Source organism: Podarcis pityusensis, assembly GCF_964106645.2.
Source record: "Podarcis pityusensis genome assembly, chromosome: 3".
Classification (NCBI taxonomy): domain Eukaryota; kingdom Metazoa; phylum Chordata; class Lepidosauria; order Squamata; family Lacertidae; genus Podarcis; species Podarcis pityusensis.
In genome coordinates, this window is record NC_138026.1 from 72,459,587 (window position 1) to 72,481,288 (window position 21,702).

The 21,702-nt window shown below is 39.9% G+C and overlaps 1 protein-coding gene across 5 annotated transcripts in view; it reads right to left on the reverse strand.

Moving 5' to 3' along the window:
- LOC308474436 (uncharacterized protein) overlaps window positions 1-21,702 on the reverse strand; it is a 49,613-nt gene that overhangs the window by 23,679 nt on the left and 4,232 nt on the right. For all 5 annotated transcript variants that reach the window (XM_081000702.1, XM_081000698.1, XM_081000700.1 and 2 more), the window contains exons 3-6: window positions 16,443-16,559; window positions 13,235-13,390; window positions 2,953-3,039; window positions 400-538 (exon numbers count right to left, since the gene is read on the reverse strand). In XM_081000702.1, the coding sequence (XP_080856828.1) occupies window positions 400-538; window positions 2,953-3,039; window positions 13,235-13,390; window positions 16,443-16,559 (499 nt within the window). The remainder of the gene's footprint in view (window positions 1-399; window positions 539-2,952; window positions 3,040-13,234; window positions 13,391-16,442; window positions 16,560-21,702) is intronic.

Genomic DNA, 21,702 nt, shown 5'->3' on the forward strand with positions numbered 1-21,702 from the left:
TGAGTGGGCTTCATTGCAAAGTTGAATCTAGAGGGGGCAGTTTCTGGGATAGAGCTGGCAGATGGGAGAAGACCACTTTTCTCCTGTCTGCAATTTTCCTCCTGGAGCTCCCTCTCAGGTGGGGTTCTAGACTCTGCTGTTTTTGGTTGTACAATCTCAAAAACACCCCCCCCCAAAAAAACACCTAGCTAGAATAACAAAATTTAGGGGGGGGGGGATTGCCAGAGGAACACGTCATCATCAGGGAAAGCAGTTGTTCAATACAAGTGTGTACTTGAGGGTACTACTCTGATCTGAATGAATCTGCTTCCCACCAAGTTCATTAAATCTACACTGTTACCTATGGGGATGAGACATTTTTAGCTGTTCTAAAATGAAAACATTATAAAGATACTCAGCTTTTTTCTTTTATATCTGGAAGCTTTTCTTTGAGCTTTGAACCATGAATGCCTGCCTGGATGAGTTTCCAAAAGTTTTCATTGTCTTGTTGGTTCTTTAAGATTCCAAGTTTAGTTAATTCATTCTGCAATCCTATAATCTTAGGAGAGAATGAGAACGAATAAGAATAAGAGAGGCATATGGACAAGCACCAAAACCAAATCTAACATGGTTTATTTTATCAAGTATCACATCTCAGATTAACCAGATACTGAATCATGGGAACTGTGATACTTTTGGATATGCTATTTATGGTGGACAGAAACTGCTGGTTAGATTGGATTTTGCAAGGCTTGTAACGAAACCAGAAGCATATTGCTGAATTGTGTGTTTCCCTCTAGTCTTCTTTGCAGTTTATGGCATATCCATTAGCTAAAAAGCAGGGGCACAAGAGTGTCCTGGTCCCACTGTGGCTGCCTACTTGCCTGCAGATTAAGGGCCATCACATTAGCAGGATATATCTGATCCCTGTCAATTTAACAGGATTTGCATTTTATGTTGTGTGCTAAATACAGAAGTGGCTTCTAAGTGAAAGCAAATACAAATTGATTTAAAATATTGGTTTTGGGCATACAGCTTATAGTTTGTCTTGGTATATTAAAACAAACTCCAGTCAAAGAAGTTACAATATGTAATCCTTTTTTAACTGCATCTGTTCAAAGAAACTTTTATTTACAAATTTAAAAATCAATATCAGTCAGACTAGCTTTACTCGTTTCCCCCTTTAAAACAGACAATTGAATTTATTTTCTTCATCTGCTCTCATGAGTGTAAATTTCTTTTTCTTTCTGCAGAAGGTGAATATATTTTACATCTCTTCAGCTACCTTTACTGAGTGAGTTGGGAGCAAATGAGTTAAACAACAACAACAATAATCATAAAATTATACCCCACCTTTTCTGGTTTAAAAACCGGGCTCACGGCGGCTGACAGCAAATATAAAACATTGATTAAGATGTGACTTAAAAACTGCATAAAACAGCATAAAATACAACATAAAATGCAGCATCAATATCAATACAATTCAAAAATTCACGGGTCATTTTGGAAAAAAACAGAACAAAAACCCCAGTCAGTAGACATCAAATGATCACCAGGGCTAACTGGCCAAGTTGGTCCTACTAGGGCCAGCAAGGAGACCAAGGAAGAATTAAAATGTAGGGTCCCAGGAAGGGTTTCTTCATCGAAAAGGAAAAGGGAAAAGGGAATAGAGGGTCAGGCTAATTCAAATTGAAGGCCACGCGGCCTTCAACAATGAATGAAAGGTCTCTTGCTACAGACTAACAGGACTACTTTCTTGGAATTGGCAAGGAATCTGTTAAAGTTGCCATATACCTACAATCAAATTAAACAACTCAGTAACGGAACATAGCATACAGGGAAACAAACCATTAGAGAAAATTGCACGTAATGATAATATGTAAGAATATATATAGTATCAGTGCATACACTACTTTAGAACTGAAAGTCATTTTTCTCCATGGTTATGACATGTATTCCTATTATGTATCCAAAAGTGAAAATCTGCATTTGAGAAAGTACTTTAAGATATGTAGATTAAGAGCTAGTTCCTGAAGATAAATTGCATTTTCACAAAGAGATGTGAGTAACTGTTTAAGATCAATTTGTAGTTCAAACAAAACAAAACAAAACAAATCTCCATAAGGGCAGCAGATCATCAAGAAGATCTGCATAAAAGTCAAAGTCTTACCCACTGTTTACTCCTTAGTTGATGCTGTAATTTAAAGCAGATATCTGCCAACAGCTGTGTAGCCAATTTTTAAATTTCAAGTTTATAATTTTCCTAGTGCTAACAAACAATCGTGGGGTAGTAGGCAGGCTTGAACAGATATTAACAATGGGAAACAGTTGGAAGTTGTGGTCCTTCTTCTGGTTAGAGGCCTGGGAAAGTTGAAATCAATGTTAAGCTATACTGTGCTTGCTGTCTGGATACACAGAAGTCTATAATGCCCATGAATTTCAGAAAGGATTTAATTGCTTTCAGTGCTCAGTGATACTGGTGTTCATCTTGTGTTGAGCAAGCAGATATATTGTGTTGTGTTTTAGATTACTTTTTCTGTGGATGAACGCTTTTCGTACATTATGGCTGTAATGTTTTATATAATATGTTTAGGCACTTCACATTTCACTATTGTAAATTGCTTTTGGAAACCTCTCGATACGTGAATTGCTTTGGGATGCTTTTGGATGTGTGACTATAATAAACTAACTAACTAACCAAGGCGACTTTCAGACACTTAATAGGAATCAGATTTGGAAGTGCTTCTTTCTGGTTGAAGTCCAGATCTGTAGGGTACTTCACTTTCAGATTAGTCACTTGTGCCACATGTGGCTGGCAGTGACAGATACAGAACCAACATCCCGTAAAAGAGAACACTTGGGTATTCCAAAGAAAAAGATAGTAAATTTTCTTGGGATACTTTCTAGTCCTTATAACATAGTCTAAAACCATCCACTTACAATAATAAGAGCAAGCTGAGACCTGTACCTTACCAGGTAACTTTTTGAGTGTGGCATGGACTCCGGGTATTTTGTATCATGAGACAAACTGCAGAAGGGCACTCTGGGACTGGAGATACACTTTTTCAAAAGAAGATAAAAAAAAAAAAATTGGTCAGTATTTTTTCCCTAGTAGCTGGGAAACAAAGCTCAAAACAAATGACAAGTAAACATTCAGCCACAGGAAGCCATTAACAACAGTGGGCACCAATTAGGGCTCAGCAGGTATCCCTAACACCCCCTGGTGTTTTTGCCCCACCCCAAATGCTTTGACATAAGACTCACAGACTCAGGCTTAGGAAGCAGGCTGTTCCATTTACTCAGCAATTTGTAGCCACATATTCCCATTGATAGGCTTATAAAACCTGTTTGTAGTCTTTTTTTCTACTTCCCTTCAAGTTTGTGTCATTAGAAGGCACAATGACTGTCTGCCCAAAGGAAAATACTTTGGAGGCAAGAAGAAATTAAGCAGAGGCAAGAACTTCCTTTGTCTTCTCCATTTTCTTCCGTGTACAACAGTTATGTAGATTTAAAGCAATATTTGTTAAGAAAATGTTTGCTTTTAAAAAAAACCACCCTTCAAGCATCTTCTTTATTGAAAGTACTTTCAAAAAGGCAACACCTTAGCAGAATGGAAGAAGAATTATTTTTGGATCAAAATACAGCAGAAGGCATAAGTAGCATACAGCTCAGTCCTAAAAATGTTCACTTGGAAATGTTTTCGGTGCACAAAAAAGGAAGTGAGAGGAAACAAGTGAGCCTGAAACTTGCATTGACTCAGTCAAGAAGGAGGAAACGACCATTTTCTGTTACATCTGAACCAGGCCACTGAGTTGGACTATTGGCCCATGGAGCCCAGTGTTATCTGTTCTGAAAGCAAAGCATCTACAACACCTTTCCCATCACCTCTTCCCTGATCCTTTTAATGAGCAATTTCAGGCACCGAGCCTAGAACCATTTGCATGCAAGCTCCCAGTGAGTTACAGCCCCATGTCCAGAAAGTCATGGATTAACCTGAGAAAATCCCTATATTCTCAGCCTCGTCCCCATCTACAACTGCGAAAAGAGGATAATAATACCAGACTACCATGCAGAGTTAATTTGTTTATTAAATGTGTATACCGACCGCCCTTCAAACGTAGATCTCTGAGCGGTTCACAACATAAAAAGGCAAGATAGAAAACAAACATATAATAAAAACAAACCAATAATCTCACCTACTTAGTATTTATGTAGCATTTCACACACACATATCTTGACAACAATCATGGAAGTTTAAAGAGGGGCTGAGATCATATTGCAGAGAAGTGGCTGTGACTGAGAAAGTCTGGCCTGCTTAATGCAAACTAGTGGGTACATGGCACAGCAAAGATTCAAACTGGAGAGTTCCTGATCCCTTGTTTTGTCTCCTAGCAACTATAGGCTATTTTGGAAGGTACTATTTTAACAAGCTCGTCATCTACTGATCAAAGGTAGGCTGATAATGGTTGATTGTTAAATTGTTTTAACTCTTCTCATTATAACATCATTTTTGTATAGGACTTTTGCTGTTGTGCTAATTATTTATAAATGGGAAAAAAGTGAACCGGCACTTATAAATGTGAGTGAATCAAAATTTAGGCATTAATATGGTAACACTGGAGAAAAATATAAACTTAAGAGCAGTTCCTTTTGAAGCAGGCCCCTGTGAAAAAGCGAAGAAACTGATTCATGCACTGGACCTGTAAATGGATTATGAAAGCTAAAGCAAGCCTTTATGGGGTGGCAAGGGGGGGCAGCCTTTTACTACCACTTGATTGTTCTAACTTTCTCCGCACTTTAAAACTTTATAGTACCAATAAAGTTACTGAAATTCAAATGGTAGGGAGAAGAGCATTTGCCTGTATTTCCTTGTCATTTCATCATAGCCTAGCTCTGTTTTATTGCCGAACTCTTCCAGCAAGGAGAAACAACAAAATAAAGATTTGGAAAAAGTATTGAGAGGTAGAATATGCAGTTTTGCAGAGTGTTTTTGAGCCCCCTTGGTTGGCTCATTGAGCCTCAGAACATACAGCTAACATGCCTAATGAGTAGAGCGGCTGAGTTTATTTACAATCCATCCATTTTGCAACCTCCCGCATCTGTTGCAATGCTGTGCTACCTTTCTTGTTACAATAGAGTGGTATCATTTCAAAGTAAGCATAGTAAATTGATTGTTGCCTTTAGGATGCTGTTAACTTTGCTGCCTGTATGCTAGCCCTTCTGTTTTATTTGAAAAATTCTGCAAGGTCCACACTTTGCTGTAGGCGATTGTATATCTGTCTCTGTGATATACAGCATTCAAAAAGAAATAACAGTCCAGCCAGGGAGAGATAAGCAATTTGAACGCTGGGAATCCAAAGGTTAATACACATTATGATAGTTCTATAGCATTAATCAACCTATATCTATTAAGTAAATAAAATAAACTTTGCCAAATCTTAACACACACTGGATTTATTTTAATCAAATTCTTAGTTTTATTATAAAGTAAAATGTAAAGGCACAACCTCTGAGACCCTTAACAAATTTGGAAATTTATTAAGCACAATGGATAGAGAGAGGGGAAATAGTTTCTAAATTGTACTCGATATTGCTTAATGTAACTTATGGATCTATGGAACCCCTTTAAAAGACATGGGAACTGGATACTGGAACACAAATTCTTCCCAAGGACTGGAATAAAATTTGTGAAGCACAACCCTTTAAATCTGTTGACAGTTTTCTTAGGGAAAACTCATTAAAATAATTACACAGATGGTATCACACTCCTTTGCAAATGTCAAACATATTTTCTTCTATATCACCTAATTGTCAGAGGGGCTGCAATAAGCTTGGTACATATTATAATATGTATCATTTATGGTAGGAATGTCAGCTGGTGTAAGATTTTTGGAATTTAATTTTGACAGAAATGATAAATATTGCTAAAGAAAATATTGTTTGTTGTACAAAATTAATGTTATTGAATATTTTTTATTATATCAATGTAAATATTTGGTCAAAAGAATTGGTCTTATAAATGATCTCGGCAGCACAAATAGTAATTGTAACTCAGTGGAAAATAGCCCAAAATCTTATACTGGGCACCTGGATATCACTTACTCTGGAATATAGCTATAATGGAGAAAATCACACATAATTTGAGATTTTGACAAGGACTGGAGCCTCCAGACACTTTATATGATTTGGCATTCCTTCATGACATACCACGAAAATACCACGTATTTTCTGGACAACCCTTGTCACCAGCTTGGCAAATCTGGAACGATACATGAGCTGATAAGACTGATAGTCTTTACTTAGACTTTGTTATTTTAACTCATATGCAACTACTCATTCTATGTGCCTTTACTATAGTTTTGTTTTACGTCTTTTTTGCTTGTTGTTATAATTGTTCTATCGGTTTTTTATACACTGTAAAATGAGCTAAAAATGTAAAAGAAAGAAATACTGAATTAGGTTGGGGGTGTGGACAACTGAAAATTTACATTAATATTTTAAAATATGAAACAGCAGAAGTACATTTGGGCCTAAGCAGGCAGGTGGTGGAGCACTTGAACCACAAACCTATAATTCTGCATGAAATATCAAGTGTCAGCGAAGAGCTGTATCACTGTTTGTCTATTACTAATAATAAAAAATATGTTTATATGGCACTCTTCTGCTTATATAGCAGAGGTGAAGAACCTGCGGACTTCCAAATGTTCTGAGACTCCACCAGTACCAGCCAGCATGACCAATGGTCAGGGATGATGGGAGTTGCAGTCCAGAAAAATCTGGTGGGCCGCAAGTTCCCCATCCCTATTATAGAGCAGTTTACACCAGTGAAAAATACAATACACAACAATCATGTTGTTAAAACAATACAAGCTAGCCAAGAAAAGTTATTTTCAACCCACCCCCCAGCAGAATTACACCGTAATACTCTACTGAAATAAATACATTTCTGTCTGAGTTTCAAGGAAGCCATCCAAATCTCACTCAGGGGGAGATGCCACCACTACAAGGCCCTGTGTCTCACAAGGGCAGTTTTTATGGATGGCTGTAAGAATTCCCTTCCTTTGGAAATGCTGCTCCATCTTATGTGGAAGCAGCAAGTGTAATCAGTCCGCAAGGGAGAGGCCTACCTAGCTCACCAGTGCCTTCGTAGGTACCTGACATCTCTCTTGCTAAAGCAGCAATCTAGAGCACTGGATGGAACGATGGTGCAATAAAAGCACTTTTCCCAGTCTCCCAAGTTGATCTTGATGCTGAGCTCTGCTGCTTTCTCGCTACCTGCAATGGAGCTATTAGTACATTCCCCCTACCCTGGAAGTACACTGTCTCGTTTCATCCAGCACTAACAATGTAACAAACTAAAACTACACAACCCACCAAAGTTGCCCATTCAATCACAATCTGCACTGAAGTCCCAAATGTGTTGTGTGAGACCTGCATTGCATTTCCCAAATATTTTCTCAAGTACAGATTTTTAGCCCCCCCAATCCCAGTCTGCTTTCAGGCAGCTCCTATCTGCCTGCCGCCTTGGTTCTTACTTACAACAAGCCAAGGGGGTAGAACTACCTACCAGCTTCCTCCTCCTAAGTCTTAGTGTTCCCCCTTGTAGAACTCAGCAGGAGGACAATGAGGAGCAATAGAATTTGTTGGCTTTCTTTGTAATTTACAGTTGGTTTCCTCGCCTTCCATCCTACCAGTTCCTATAGGACCCAGCCCCCACTGCTATGAACCAAGGAATGTTGGGGGCGGAGGTTACATCCCTGCCCTGTTTTAGGTTTTACAGCTCACATGTTCAGGCAAATAGTCATTGCTCAGTGACAAAGCTTTGCAACTCTAGGTAAGCAGGGAATAATCTGTATGGACTCTGGAAAGCTGCTGTTAATGAGTGTCAGCAATACAGTGGTACCTCGGGTTAAGTACTTAATTTGTTCCGGAGGTCCGTTCTTAACCTGAAACTGTTCTTAACCCGAAGCACCACTTTAGCTAATGGGGCCTCCTGCTGCTGCCGCGCCGCTGGAGCACAATTTCTGTTCTCATCCTGAAGCAAAGTTCTTAACCTGAAGCACTATTTCCGGATTAGCGGAATCTGTAACCTGAAGCGTATGTAACCCGAGGTACCACTGTACAGTCGTACCTTGGTTCTCGAACAGAATCCGTTCCGGAAGTCCATTCGACTTCTGAAAACGTTAAAAAAGCAAGGCTGCAGGAGCTTCCTGCACTCAATCAAAGCTGTGTCGGACATTTGGCTTCCAAAGAAGGTTCGCAAACCAGAACACTCATTTCCAGGTTTGTGGCATTCGGGAGCCAAAACATTTGAGTCGCAAGGCATTGGGGATCGAAGGTACGACTGTATTTTTATTGATCTACTTGATTGGGGTGGGGCAGCTGCCCCCCCTGCCCCCGCCCATGGGCGAAGGGAAAATTCAACACAGAGATAGATACTGCTTTGAAGCACTAGCCTCATCTCAAGTTCCACACACAAAAACACAATACATGTTTGTAGAAATATGGCGCTTTTTGTTTCCCCACTGCAGGGGTCAGTGTTATTGCAAAGTTTACTTTAACACTCTTAACATGAACTTGTCTATATAAAAAAATGCATTGAGTGAAATCTGTACAAAATGCAATCATATGAAGTAAGTGTTCTGGTTGTCACCCTTTACTATAAATAGTAATACCAGGCAATTTCAAAACAAAAGGAAATTTGCAAAGCTTGACACAACATACTAATGGGTTGTATCCAAAATTAGTCATACTGAGAGTAGACCCATTAGGGCTTATGGGCATGTCCAACGTAGATCTTTTCAGTTTGTCTACATGGAGCAGAAATTTGTTTGATACAACCCATTGTGTCATAAACAGATTCAAATTAAATTACAACTGTTCTTCTTCACTGCAGGACTTCTTCTTTCACTGCCTGAGGTTATTGAAGTTTTATTTCTTAAAGAGAAATCTTGTTCAGAAATGGTATATACTTTATTTCTGATGTTTTCTAAAGAAAGGCAAAAAAATTTAAAGGGCAATTACTGAAGTTGTTATTAAAATTATTATTCACCTTTCAGATGAAAGCAAAGTCCAAACTGTCATTCAAAATGACTTTTCCATTCATGTCAACATTAAAAATAACAATTAAAGGAGTTTCTGGTCTCTTGGTGATCACACAACTATAAAGATAGTTCAACTCAGAATTTGCCTGTTAAATATGGATAAGTGTTTCCTTTAGAAGAGGAAATTCTCTTAAGGAAGTTGTTTTAAGATAAATAAAAGTTCAGGATGAAGCCAGCAAAAGGTGTGAAGGATTTCTCTTTGATTTCCCAATCTGTGTATTTGGGCTGAGACACATACTACATTTTATGCACATATTAATAGGATGCTAATAAGCCTACAGTCTCTGTTTTAACATCGGTTTGTAGAGACAGCCTGATATATTAGCCTTCTCAAGACAGAAGGCGTCTTCCTCCCACCTTGCAGTAAAAAGCTCAGGCTCTGCTCTTCAGAGTCGTATGAGGAGTCAAATGAAAGAAGCAACTCTTTATTTTTATACAGGTCTGCTTAGTAACTAAACTAGCCTCTTAAAACCGACTTGCCTTTTCAACATAGTGGTTCCAGATTATTTTAGAATATATAATGTATTTCTTCCCTGTGTTCTTATGATTAATTGGACAAAAACTGTGCATAGCTGGTGTGAATAATAATTCTCATTTTTAAAAACATGTAACAATGTTTGTGATGGCTGTTTAAATACTTGGTGAAAACCTGATGAACAATTCTGCTTGACCTGCTTCAATTCTTAAATATTTCAGAAATGTGCACAGACAGGAACAGTTTTTTCTAAAGTTAATTTTATAACCATTTATGTTGTCACAAAAATAGAAATTTATCGACTCGGCAGTAGAAAACAGAAATAGAAGAAAGTGTCTTTTTAGCACTTATAAAATGCAATATCGTTATTTTCTTTTTTAAAAGTAAAATCAAAGTCCCGCAATGTATATGGAAGGTCCAAATGTGCACTGCTGAAGAAATTCATTTTGAATTTATACTTAATAGGCACTCTCAACACCAAGGAAGTCCATCTAAGATTGCAGCCATTAAATGACACTATTTACATCTTATATTATACAAAGTTAAGCCAGAAAAAGCAATTTCTCTCTGTGTGCTTAATTCCTTCCAAACTAGTCAATGCACGCAATGTGTTTTCAGTTTACCAGTTTCATTTGTTTTATTTTTGGATTCTCAGGCTTCACAATTAACAACTTATTTTAAAATAAATAAAATGCTTTAAAAACCTTGAACATACCAGAAAACACCATCATTTAAAAATTGGCATTTATTCTTAATGACCTGAATGTTTGGGGGTTTTTTTTGAAGCTCAATCCCGTAAATTGCAGAGGAGTCTTTAGAAATGCAGCAATTTGCCTTAGAGCATGATAAAAAATGTGCAAGCATCTCAAATAAAACAAGCATATGAATTACTATCTTGTGGGGTGCTGCCATTTCTGCAACATGATGCACAAGCTATTTGTACAGTTCTATTTGCACTGCTTGGTGCTAGCAGAAACACACACAACTCCTCCACAAATGCCTCTCTTGAGTTGTGCGTCAGAAATTACAAGTTCTTTGCTTGTGACTATAGTGTGAAAACAACAAGTACATATTCTATGTTTGGCCTTCTGCAAGTAATCCATACGTATTCAAGTACCAGCTCATTTTGCAACATAAACCTTTCCCCCAGACATTCAAGCTGCACAGGGTGCCTACGGGGAAGGTGGCAGTGGGATCACAGCAACAAACTCCATCTCTACCCTACATGAATTTCTTTAGAGCAGGAATGCGGAACTTGGGAAACTGCAGGTGTTGCTGGACTAAAACTCCAATCTATCCTTGCCAACATAGCCAAGGGTCAGGGATGATGGGAGTTGGAGTTGAGCAACTTCTGCAGGTCCACATGATCTCGACCCGCAATTTAGAGGTCTGAACAGAGCCTACATGTGTATAACCAATCTGTTTTGGATGTGAATTTATATTAGGCATGTATGTGCTTTTGTTATTTTAAACTGATTATAAACTTTATATTATAAAATTATAAACTTTTTGTTTATAATTGTTTTTATATGTGCAATTGTTTTCACTGTTTTTATATTTGTAACTGTTTTATCTATGTTACACTCATGGGAAGTGATTCATAGATGAAATTATTAATTAATAATAATAATAATAATAATTAATGGTGCTAAAAATAATACAACTGTACTGTATGTGAATATGTGGCAAAAGTGTTAAGTTTCAATAGAAGAACTGCATGGCGGGTTCTTGTGCTTGGTCTTTATGTTCCCAGAATCCATGTCCTCCTTTGAACATTAAACACTGGGATTTCAATTTTTTTGGCTTATCAGCACAGCATCCTCCTTCTGGCAGGTCCTGGAGGTACCATTCCAATCATGCTACCTTTACGCCACCTGGTACTCCAAAGACCACATTATTCCTGTGTACTCTGCACACCAGACCAAGGAAGCCAGTGGGTCAGCACAGACAGAAGAATAAACAAAGCAGAGCAGTTTACAAAACTCTGAGTTAGCATGATTCCAGTCCACCCCCCCCCCTTTTTTTGCAAGTTCACTAAGGGACCAAACTAGAAGCACTATATAGCAAAGATGGGGAACCTGTTGCTCTCCTAGACTACAACTGCCATAATTCCTGACCACTGGTCATGCCAGTAGAGTTAATGGGTGTTGAGCTGGGCCTGCTGGTTTGCTGCATGGTAGCCAAACATTCAGTTTGGTTGCATATTAAAGCATTTCAAAAGCAGTTGCAGTAACTGCTGATAGCCTGCTTCCTTCTTGCCTGAGAGAGAAACAACAATATTCTTTCAAATACAGGGCACCATAGAACAGACAAAGTTTGGAAGGAACTAAAGGTAAAGGGTAAAGGGACCCCTGACCATTAGGTCCAGGCGTGGCCGACTCTGGGGTTGCGGCGCTCATCTTGCTTTATTGGCTGAGGGAGCTGGCGTACAGCTTCCGGGTCATGTGGCCAGCATGACTTAGTTGCTTCTGGCGAACCAGAGCAGTGCACGGAAATGCCGCTTACCTTCCCACTGGAGCGGTACCTATTTATCTACTTGCACTTTGACGTGCTTTCGAACTGCTAGGTTGGCAGGAGCAGGGACCGAGTAACAGGAGCTCACCCCATCGTGGGGATTCAAACCACCAACCTTCTGATGGGCAAGTCCTAGGCTCTGTGGTTTAACCCACAGCGCCACCCTCTAGCTTGTCTAATAAACAAATTCACGAGGCTAAAATGAGGACTGCTGGCACAGCAAAGGCTTTCAAGATCAAAAAGAATTAAAATCTTCAGCAGATTTTAGGGTCCCCAGTCAATTTCTCCCATGTGCATGGAGGGATGGGTATTTCGACTCTGAACTGTGAACAATGGGCTCCAATGAGCATACCTTCTGTGTGCACCAGAAGGTTTGTGAAATTTGTGGGAAGCTCTCAAGTAGGATATGCTCTTGACTTGTTATTTGATTCCACCCCCAGCCCTGCCTTGGCACATACCATCTGACATCCAAGCATGCGTATGGTTGCCCAATTTCTGCAGTTATCTAAGACACCTTAGTGCCTAGAAAGGCAAACTAAGGCCCAGGGGCCAGATGCGGCCCAATCGCCTTCTAAATCCAGCCAGCGGACGGTCCGAGAATCAGCATGTTTTACATGAGTAGAATGTATGCTTTTATTTAAAATGCATCTCTGGGTTATTTGTGAGGCATAGGAATTTGTTATTTATTTATTTATTTCAAAATATAGTCCGGCCCCCCACAAGGTCTGAGGGACAGTAGACTGCTGAAAAAGTTTGCTGACTGCTGCCTTAGTGCATCAAAAAAAGGAGTATTTCAGCGAAGTAGTTTAATGATGAAACATACAGATTCTGCCATTTTGTAAAGGCCAAAGCAAGAATCTTTCTGTTGATAGGCTAGCTTGCAGTGTTTACTAGAACTGCATGCAAAAACGTTTTTGCACAGGACCTGACATAATGCTCATGAAAAGCTTAGACAACTCTAAAAAGAAATGTTGACTTTATTGTACAACTCTGCACAAAATCAACAAAACAAATGGGGGGGGGGGGGAGAGAGAAAACTCTAAAAGTTTTCTCCTCTCTGTGGCCATGATTTATAAGACCTCAAAGTCAATGCAAATTCTCAATTGGGCAAATGTCAACCAGGCAACTTCTCCTTTTCCTTCTACAGAATATCATCTCCTACCTTTTTTGCTTTGTCTTTAAGAAGTTGTTGGCCTCTGAGATCAGACATCTTGATCTGAATTCGTTGCTTTCTAACTTTCTCATTCAACAATGTCCTGTAGCGTTTACTCAATAAATTTTTCAGCTTATACATGTTCTCATAGGTTTCAAGATAACGCTGAAATGAAAGAGATTTTCAGTATTACATTTTTAGATTCTCATGGAAAAAGCCAAAGAGATGTTTAATTTGCAGGAAAATCATAATAGGGAATTTGCAAGAGTAGATCCACTTGGCAGTTTTCTGCATTGCCAAACGAGGTGCTTTGAAATCCTTTATACAGAATTCCCAGGGTGGTACAGCAGCTAACCAAAGCACTTTTTGTGCAATCAATTTAGACTGCAACAAACCAGTTCCGTGCGTGATCCAGGTCATTTCCCTCTAGAAAGTGCTTCAGCTTGGAAGGTATCACATTTTGCAAGCACTCAAGCTATAACCTGCTACTGCTAAGAAAATATTATTCCCCCCTCCAAACAGGGCGCTCCTCTAGTGCAATTCTTCACTGCCACCTACTGTCATACCTTTCTATTGCACTTTAATCAGGATGAGTAAATACGTTTTACATCAATGTGACACCTTTACTCTAGTATATGGCAATAAAGCCTCTTTATGCTGCCCTTAATCCATGCATTCCCAAATACATATTTTTTCTTGTGCCATGCAACCTTACACCCACCAAAGTGTAGTTCCATGCCAAAGAGGATATTCTGTGAAACATCACAGCATTTGTACTAGAAGCCATGTGGCTTCTTTAAAACCCCTTTCAGTAGTCGCACCATTTTTCTTGTGATAAATTGCTATTATAACTCTTGTTGCTCCATACAAGTCTAGATGACAGAATGCTTGTTGCAAAAGAAACACAGGCTAAGATTTATTACTGGCATATGTACTTCTCCTTAAAACTGACATTCCTTCAATACTGCACAATGTCAGAGTCATTGTTTTTAAAGGTGTTTTGTAAACGTTTCTTCTTTTTTCTTTTGATGTATCGTCTTTTCATTGCGTCAATAAATTATAGCCTCTATATTACATTAACAACCCTAAATTCCAACCTTAACCATTGAAACAGCACTTCTGTTGTAAGAAGTACAACTTCGTACTTCTTAGTGGAAATAATAAATGCTAGGTATTTATGGTGAGCCTCCAACAGATGGTGCTATTGAGTGCTTAAATGCAAAAGTCCAAATTTCATTCAATGTGTAGCTTTATTCCTTTGCCTATTTGTGAGATAAAATCATACTTTTTCTGAATGATTCTGGAAGACACCACAGTTCCTATAACAGCAGGTTTCTGTAGTTCACTAGGTGGTGTTGGGCCACTCAGGGTCTCTCAGCTTTACAGTTGTGCTTGAGAATAAAATGGGGAAAGGGAGAACCATTTACAGTGGTGCCTCGCAAGACGAAATTAATTCGTTCTGCGAGTTTTGTCGTCTTGCGATTTTTTTCGTCTTGCGAAGCACGTGTCGGGAAAGTTTTGGAAAAGCTTCAAAAATCACCAGAGTCTTTAAAAACCTCAAAAAAGGCTACCACACCGCGTTCTATGAGTTGCTCCTCGAAGTCAAGTCGCAACTGTATTAATGGTGTTAAGAAAAAGGAAACAAACTTGCAAGACGTTTCCGTCTTGCGAAGCAAGCCCATAGGGAAAATCGTCTTGCGAAGCAGCTCAAAAAACAAAAAACCCTTTCGTCTAGTGAGTTTTTTGTCTTGCGAGGCATTCGTCTTGCGAGGTACCACTGTACTCCACCCCGAGTTCCTTGGTGGAAGGATGGGTTATGAATTGAATGTATGAATGAACAAACAACCATGAAATCATTTAGCAATTCAACACAAGAAGGTATTTCTGCAGAGTATTCCAGATCTCTTCCCTGAATCAACTTCCTTTGGTCTGCATAACCCTTATCGAGGGATTAGCAAAATAGTTCTACCCAACTATTCAGAAAGCATACTTGTCTCACCTTCCAGCAGTTTTTGGACCATTGAGCATTAAGACGCAGAAATCTGGTAAGCAGAAATCTCTCACTTAATTTCTCTTTAATGCAGTGAGCAACTGAGAAGTTACAACTATGGAAGTTACAACAGTTTTACTCCAATCGACAGGCAGGCATTGATTTTAATGATTTGAAAACAATTTGGTGAGTTCTTGGGAAAACTGCATTTTTTACTTTTACATGCCCCTCTTTGATTGTTTTTCCAGGAGTGTGGGAGCTGCCAATTTTTGACCAGCTCAACACTTCTGGGAGAACATGTAAAATGACCCAACATGAACAGGGTCTGATCACATGTCTCTGTCTCATGGAATGAGCACTGAAAGGCCTGCTTCTTCAGGAGGTGTGAGAGGGAGTATGCAATTTACTCTGTCTGCTTGGTTGGGTCATTTAAACACTCACTCAGCAGGGCTTAACAGGAACTGCTTGCGGCTCAGGGGCTTGGAGAATGTCCAGAAGGACACTTTTCATTACAACTATTTAGGATTCTACACTTCTTCAGGGGTTTTGGTTGTTTTTTGTTTTGTTGTTCAAACAATAATGCCAGTTTAGCTAGGGCCACTCACCACATAATTTCTAGCCACTAGCTTGGGAGTGGATCCTGGGAGTTTTAGTCATAGCTGTCAACTTTTCCCTTTTCTTGCGAGGAATCCTATTCGGAATAAGGGAAGTTCCCTTAAAAAAAGGGACAGCTATGGTTTTAGTTCAACAAGGTATGGAAGACACCAGGTTCCCCTCTTCACCCACCCAATTTAAAGACTCAACAACGATAAAAATTATATTCTTTTTTAGTTTCTTGCAAAAGAAAATTGGAAGGGCAACAATGGCATAGTATAAACTAAATCAATACAAGCTCCTCCCATATGACGAGGATCTCTCAGCATGACTGAAGTGTTCTGCCCACATCTGAAGAACCTGCATACTGAATGGGCTGGCTGCATATTAGTCAAATGCTTCTGTTTGACATAACAACACAGAACAGTAGAAAAGTCTCTGTCCTTCCCCATCAGCCATGACGTAGGGGTCCATGCCTAGCTAGCAAACAGAGCTCAGAAACTGGCTCCATCCCACATTCAAGATACAGAAAATGGGCTACCTGTAGTAACGGCTTCTCTGGACACATTTTAAGCTGCACCTTCACAAGTAGAGAAATCATCAAACACATCATTTATCATGGTGGACTGTTACCTTTTCTTGCAGTGACCGCTGGATGAGCTCATCTTTATCTTCATCACTTAAAACATGTTTGTTGTTTCTTGGCCTCCTTTTATCGTCTGTTTCTATCGTTTGCAGGTTTGGACCATTCTAGACAAAAACAAAGTACACAAAAATTGAAATCGAGCAATTGCATTTAAATTTGCCTCTCACCCTTACACCATATTCACTTTCTCTTGCATGGCATCAGATGATACAAGCATGTTATGTACATCTGAAAGGTAACTAAAATTTCCTCCCACCCCATAAGACATTGCAAGCATATTTTCAAGTGCAACTCAGATTTTAAAAAATAAAAACATGGCTTGAGGTCTCTCTTATATGTAAGGGAGGCTGTGTGGGTCTCCAGGATGCTTGTGGGGTGAATCTTAAACAATGGAAATTCAGCATCACAGTCCAGCGAGGGGAAAGCATGTTCTAATAGCCCTCCTTTGTGCCAGGACTGTAACTAGAGGACTAAGTAAGTTTACTTATTGGTTTTTACAAGCCTTTTGTATTTGCTTGTTGCAGTTTAGCCTGAGGCAATATGCTTCTGCATACCAGTTGCTGGAAACCACAGGGAGAGAGAGGGCTGCTTTGCTCAGATCCTGCCTGTAGGGTTCTGGTTGGCCACTTGAGAATAGGATGCTGGACATAACATTTTGAAACCATGCAAGAAGTAGATAGCACTGGATTATGCAGGCCTGAAACTATTGACCTGGGGATGCACTTTCTGTTTGGAAAACACTGTGGTGTTGTTTTTTACAACTCCATAAAGTTGATGTACACCAAAACTCTAAAAATGGACCAGCAGAGCTGCCACAGGTCACTACTTATGTGCTGCCTTATGCTGAGGTGACCTACACGCACAAGAAAGGGTTCAAGATATTTTTTGCAAAGCTGCATTCAGTGACAAGGGTCCTACTGGAGTTTCCCATTACTCCATCTCCGCACCAGGAGAAGCCACAACAATTGAATTTCTGCTGGCCATGCAGATGTTGAAGGCAAAGGAAAAGGTGGCAAACCTATTCAGTTCCACTGGTCTGTGTTTTTAAACGGTCTGAAACAGAATACCGTCAAAGGACACAGGATCGGAAATCCAACTCCAAGAAAACCCAACCACTAATTAAGTACTTAGATGCCATTTAAAAAGGATATAAAATGCATTTGTTAGCAAAGCACAAATTAACTGTTACAAGCTAAATTCAGTAAATAAGTGTGAGAAATGCCACTGGCTTTGAGGATAAATAAACCTGGTGTTCTCCTGGAATCTGCACATCACATAAAGGTAAAGGTAAAGGACCCCTGACAGTTAAGTCCAGTAGCGAACGACTCTGGGGTTGCAGCGCTCATCTCGCTTTACTGGCCGAGGGAGCCGGCGTTTGTCCACAGACAGTTTTTCCGGGTCATGTGGCCAGCATGACTAAGCCGCTTCTGGCAAAACCAGAGCAGCACATGGAAACACCGTTTACCTTCCCGCCGTAGCGGTACCTATTTATCTACTTGCACTTTTTGGTGTGCTTTCGAACTGCTAGGTTGGCAGGAGCTGGGACAGAGCAACGGGAACTCACCCCGTCGTGGGGATTCAAACCACCGACCTTCTGATCGGCATGCCCTAGGCTCTGTGGTTTAGACCACAGCGCCACCTGCGTCCCATTGCACATCACATACATGACCCTAAATCACCCCTACGTGGTGCTGTGCAGGATTAACTGTGGTCACCTGCAATGCAGAATGGGTGAAGCTATATCTTTACTAGCCTATGTCATGTTTCAAGTGCATATCTGAGGTAGACAGAAGTTGACCAAACTTGTCTACAAATTCAGTGTTCTGAGGAATTTTTTATTTAGTTGCGTGTCAAATCTGAATCTGGTGGTGTGTGTTACCCTGGCAAAACTGAGCTTTCTTTAAAGAGGAGCAGAAATGAACTTTCTCTAAAATATATGATCAACACTACATTTTAAAAAAAAATGGAATAAGAGCATCATTTACACCTACTGGCTCCCAGATAAAATAAATGAAAGAGGAACATATGACTTAAGAATTTGGGGTAACACATTTAAATAAGAAAATCAATTCCTTTTTCTTTTTTAAGAAAGCACGTGTACGGCAAAAATTTCTTGTCAGGATCAGAAACTTTAGCATATTCATTCTCCTGAATAATGCACTGCAAATAACTCAGAAAACAATATGAGTGAACACAATGAGAAATAAGAAATGAAGTTCAAAGGACATAAGTAAAACAAAATTACTTGTAAAGAGTAACTTGTATATAAGACACCTTTCCAAACTTAAAAAGTTCTTAAAATGATTTCCCCTCTCCGTTTATAGAAGGAACCTTTGTCTCTGGATGAGAAGCAACATACTGCTTAATAAGCACATTGCTCAGATTGGCAAGAACTCTCCTCACATTGTGCGTCATTCTTTGCTACCAAGGACACACTGCAAACATGCATAATCCTGGCCATTCCCAGAAAGGTCTACTTGTGTAAAGCCTCAGAGTTTACAAAAGGGGCCAGAGGGATGGAGCAGCCCTGCAGAGGCAACAAAATCGAAAGGGTGGTGGAGGAAATTTTTAAGTAGCCAGGAAGTTCAACCTTCCCACAATGGTAGAAAAACTGAGTTGTAGTTATGAAAGGTCTGCAGTTCAGTACAGTAGTACCTCGGGTTAAGTACTTAATTCGTTCCGGAGGTCCATTCTTAACCTGAAACTGTTCTTAACCTGAAGCACCACTTTAGCTAATGGGGCCTCCCGCTGCCGCCACACCCCCGGAGCACGATTTCTGTTCTTATCCTGAAGCAAAGTTCTTAACCTGAAGCACTATTTCTGGGTTAGCGGAGTCTGTAACCTGAAGCGTTTGTAACCTGAAGCGTATGTAACCCGAGGTACCACTATACATTGGACTGAGAGGAGAAAAATGAAGGGAACACATTGATAAGCCAAGCCCAGGGATGTTCTGCAGTCAATGAGCCTGACTCTAAAAGACAAGCTGTAGCTGCTGCAACTCAAAAAGTATTTTTCATGCTCCCAGCTAAAATAGAATCATATGCTTTATCATCTCACCCCAATCACACTATACACAGCATCTCTGTATCATATCTTTAGGCCAATACAGAATTCAGTAGTTGCGGTTTATTCAATGGTGTCACGCCAATAGCACTGTAGAACATGAGACTCTTAATCTCAGGATTGTGGGTTCCATCCCCGTGTTGGGCAAAAGATTCCTACAATGCAGGGGGTTGGACTAGATGACGCTTCTGGTCCCTTCCAACTCTACAATTCTATGACTTCTACGGATAGGCAGCATTAAGTGCTAGCAGACTCTGACACAAAAGTCAAGGTACCAGCTGTGGCCATTCAGCCATGTCACAAATCTACTGCTTAATTCCAAAAGCTGCTTTTTTCATGTAGAGCAAAAGGTAAACGTTTAAACAGTATGTGTGTTTCTTCCACAGCAGGGCAAATAAAAGTGGGGTTGAGGGATTTGATTTAGGAAAACAGTGCAGTGGAAAGGGCTCTACTCCACAGTGTCCAGCTGCTTTTAACTGCTTTTAATATAGGAGAACTAATTGTGGATCTAGTTATGTGGTTGGGCCCCAAGAGACACCATAGACAGATAGAGGAAATACTGATTCGTTCTAGGGATTGTACGTGCAACTCTTTAACTTCCAGCTCTTTTCAAGGCAAAACCAGGACACTGTGCCTTAAAGGAGAAAAATATCATCCCTTACCAGCACATTTCACAACTATTTGAATATCTCTGTTCCAGTGAATGGGGTGCATTTCTGAGCAGGCTCCTAAGATAACATCACCCTACTGGGATCAGAGATGTGTGCCATATGATTATATCCTTATTCCAGCATTCTTCCACTTTTCAGAAAAAGCACCCACTTGAATTTAAAGCTGTAACAAGGGGCTTATTTGTAATTTATATGTCTGATTTCCCCCCTGCCCCTGCCCCAAGCTCAGACATGGTGAGCCTCCAGTCTGTTGGCCAAATTAAGCTCCAAAGACCATTTCAAAGGGGTTGCCTCTAACCGACCATTAGCTCTCAGCTAAAGGGAGCCAGGCACACCAGGAGTCAGTCTTCAAAGAAGGTTGCTCTATAGTAATTTCCTTTGAACTTCTGAAAGGTGTCAATCATCTGATGACATTATGATGCCAGATGATTGACATGCAGGTGGTCCTGCCCACCTGCCAAAGTTGTCCATAGTGGGTGGGGAAGATAAAGACCTGCCAGTCTACTGGGCCACTCCAGCTATCAATGATTCTGTAAGGATGCACTTTTTAAACCTGGGTGTATTGGATTTATAAGTCACCTCTGCTTCTGCAATACTCAGGAGGGGTGCCTCAACTACATTTAACTTCAGTGTTAATAAATAGGGCCTGTTTGCATCCTTCCTCCACACTTTGCAATGAATGGCTATATTTATCGCCTTGTTACTATGGCAATATTATGTATGACGTATTCCACTTTCATCCTCTTTGCACTTGTAACAGGTCCTTTTTGCCTCTTGCTTTGAAGGTGTTTCTGGCTCTAAAAGTGATGTTTCAGAGTAGAAAATGACTTTTTTTAAAAAAAAGTTTTAACATACAGATCTGTGCCTTTGACAACACCCCAGACACTGAAATAGCATTGTGTACCTTCATGGTAATAAAGGTAATTCATTAATACAGGGTCATTGGGAGCGTTATCAGCGCTGCTATAAAGTAATTTCCCCCCCTGCTCCAAAATCCATGTTAGGGCAATACCTTTATCAGACCAACCAGAAATATCACAAAATAGGGTGCATGCTTTCGTGGTCTCCAGAACTCTTCATCAGACTAGGATCAAGGTAGCCAAACTTTTTTTGGCCTCATGGCCATGTTCGCTATGACCAAAGCCCCCCAAATTATCCATAGTCCCCTTTGATACAGAGTCATGCAAAGAAGAAGAAGGAGGAGGAGGAGGATGGTTTGGATTTGAAAACCTGCTTTATCACTACTGGAAGGAAAGGGAATATGCCTCAATGGTGAACAAGTCCAAAGGCAACCCTAAGCTATCCTAGGCCTAGATCTTGATGGAGGATATGAGAGGATTCCTTTTTTGTTTAACTGGGATTCTCTTCAGCCTGGCCTGTCTTATCTGTTTTAAATTTGTATCTATTTACAGCAAGCTACCAATCAGAGAAATCATTTCAGTAGTGCTTTTGTTTTTCCTTGTTTGACTTGTAACTTCTGTACATAGTGAATTTGGGCTGAACAATTCCATTA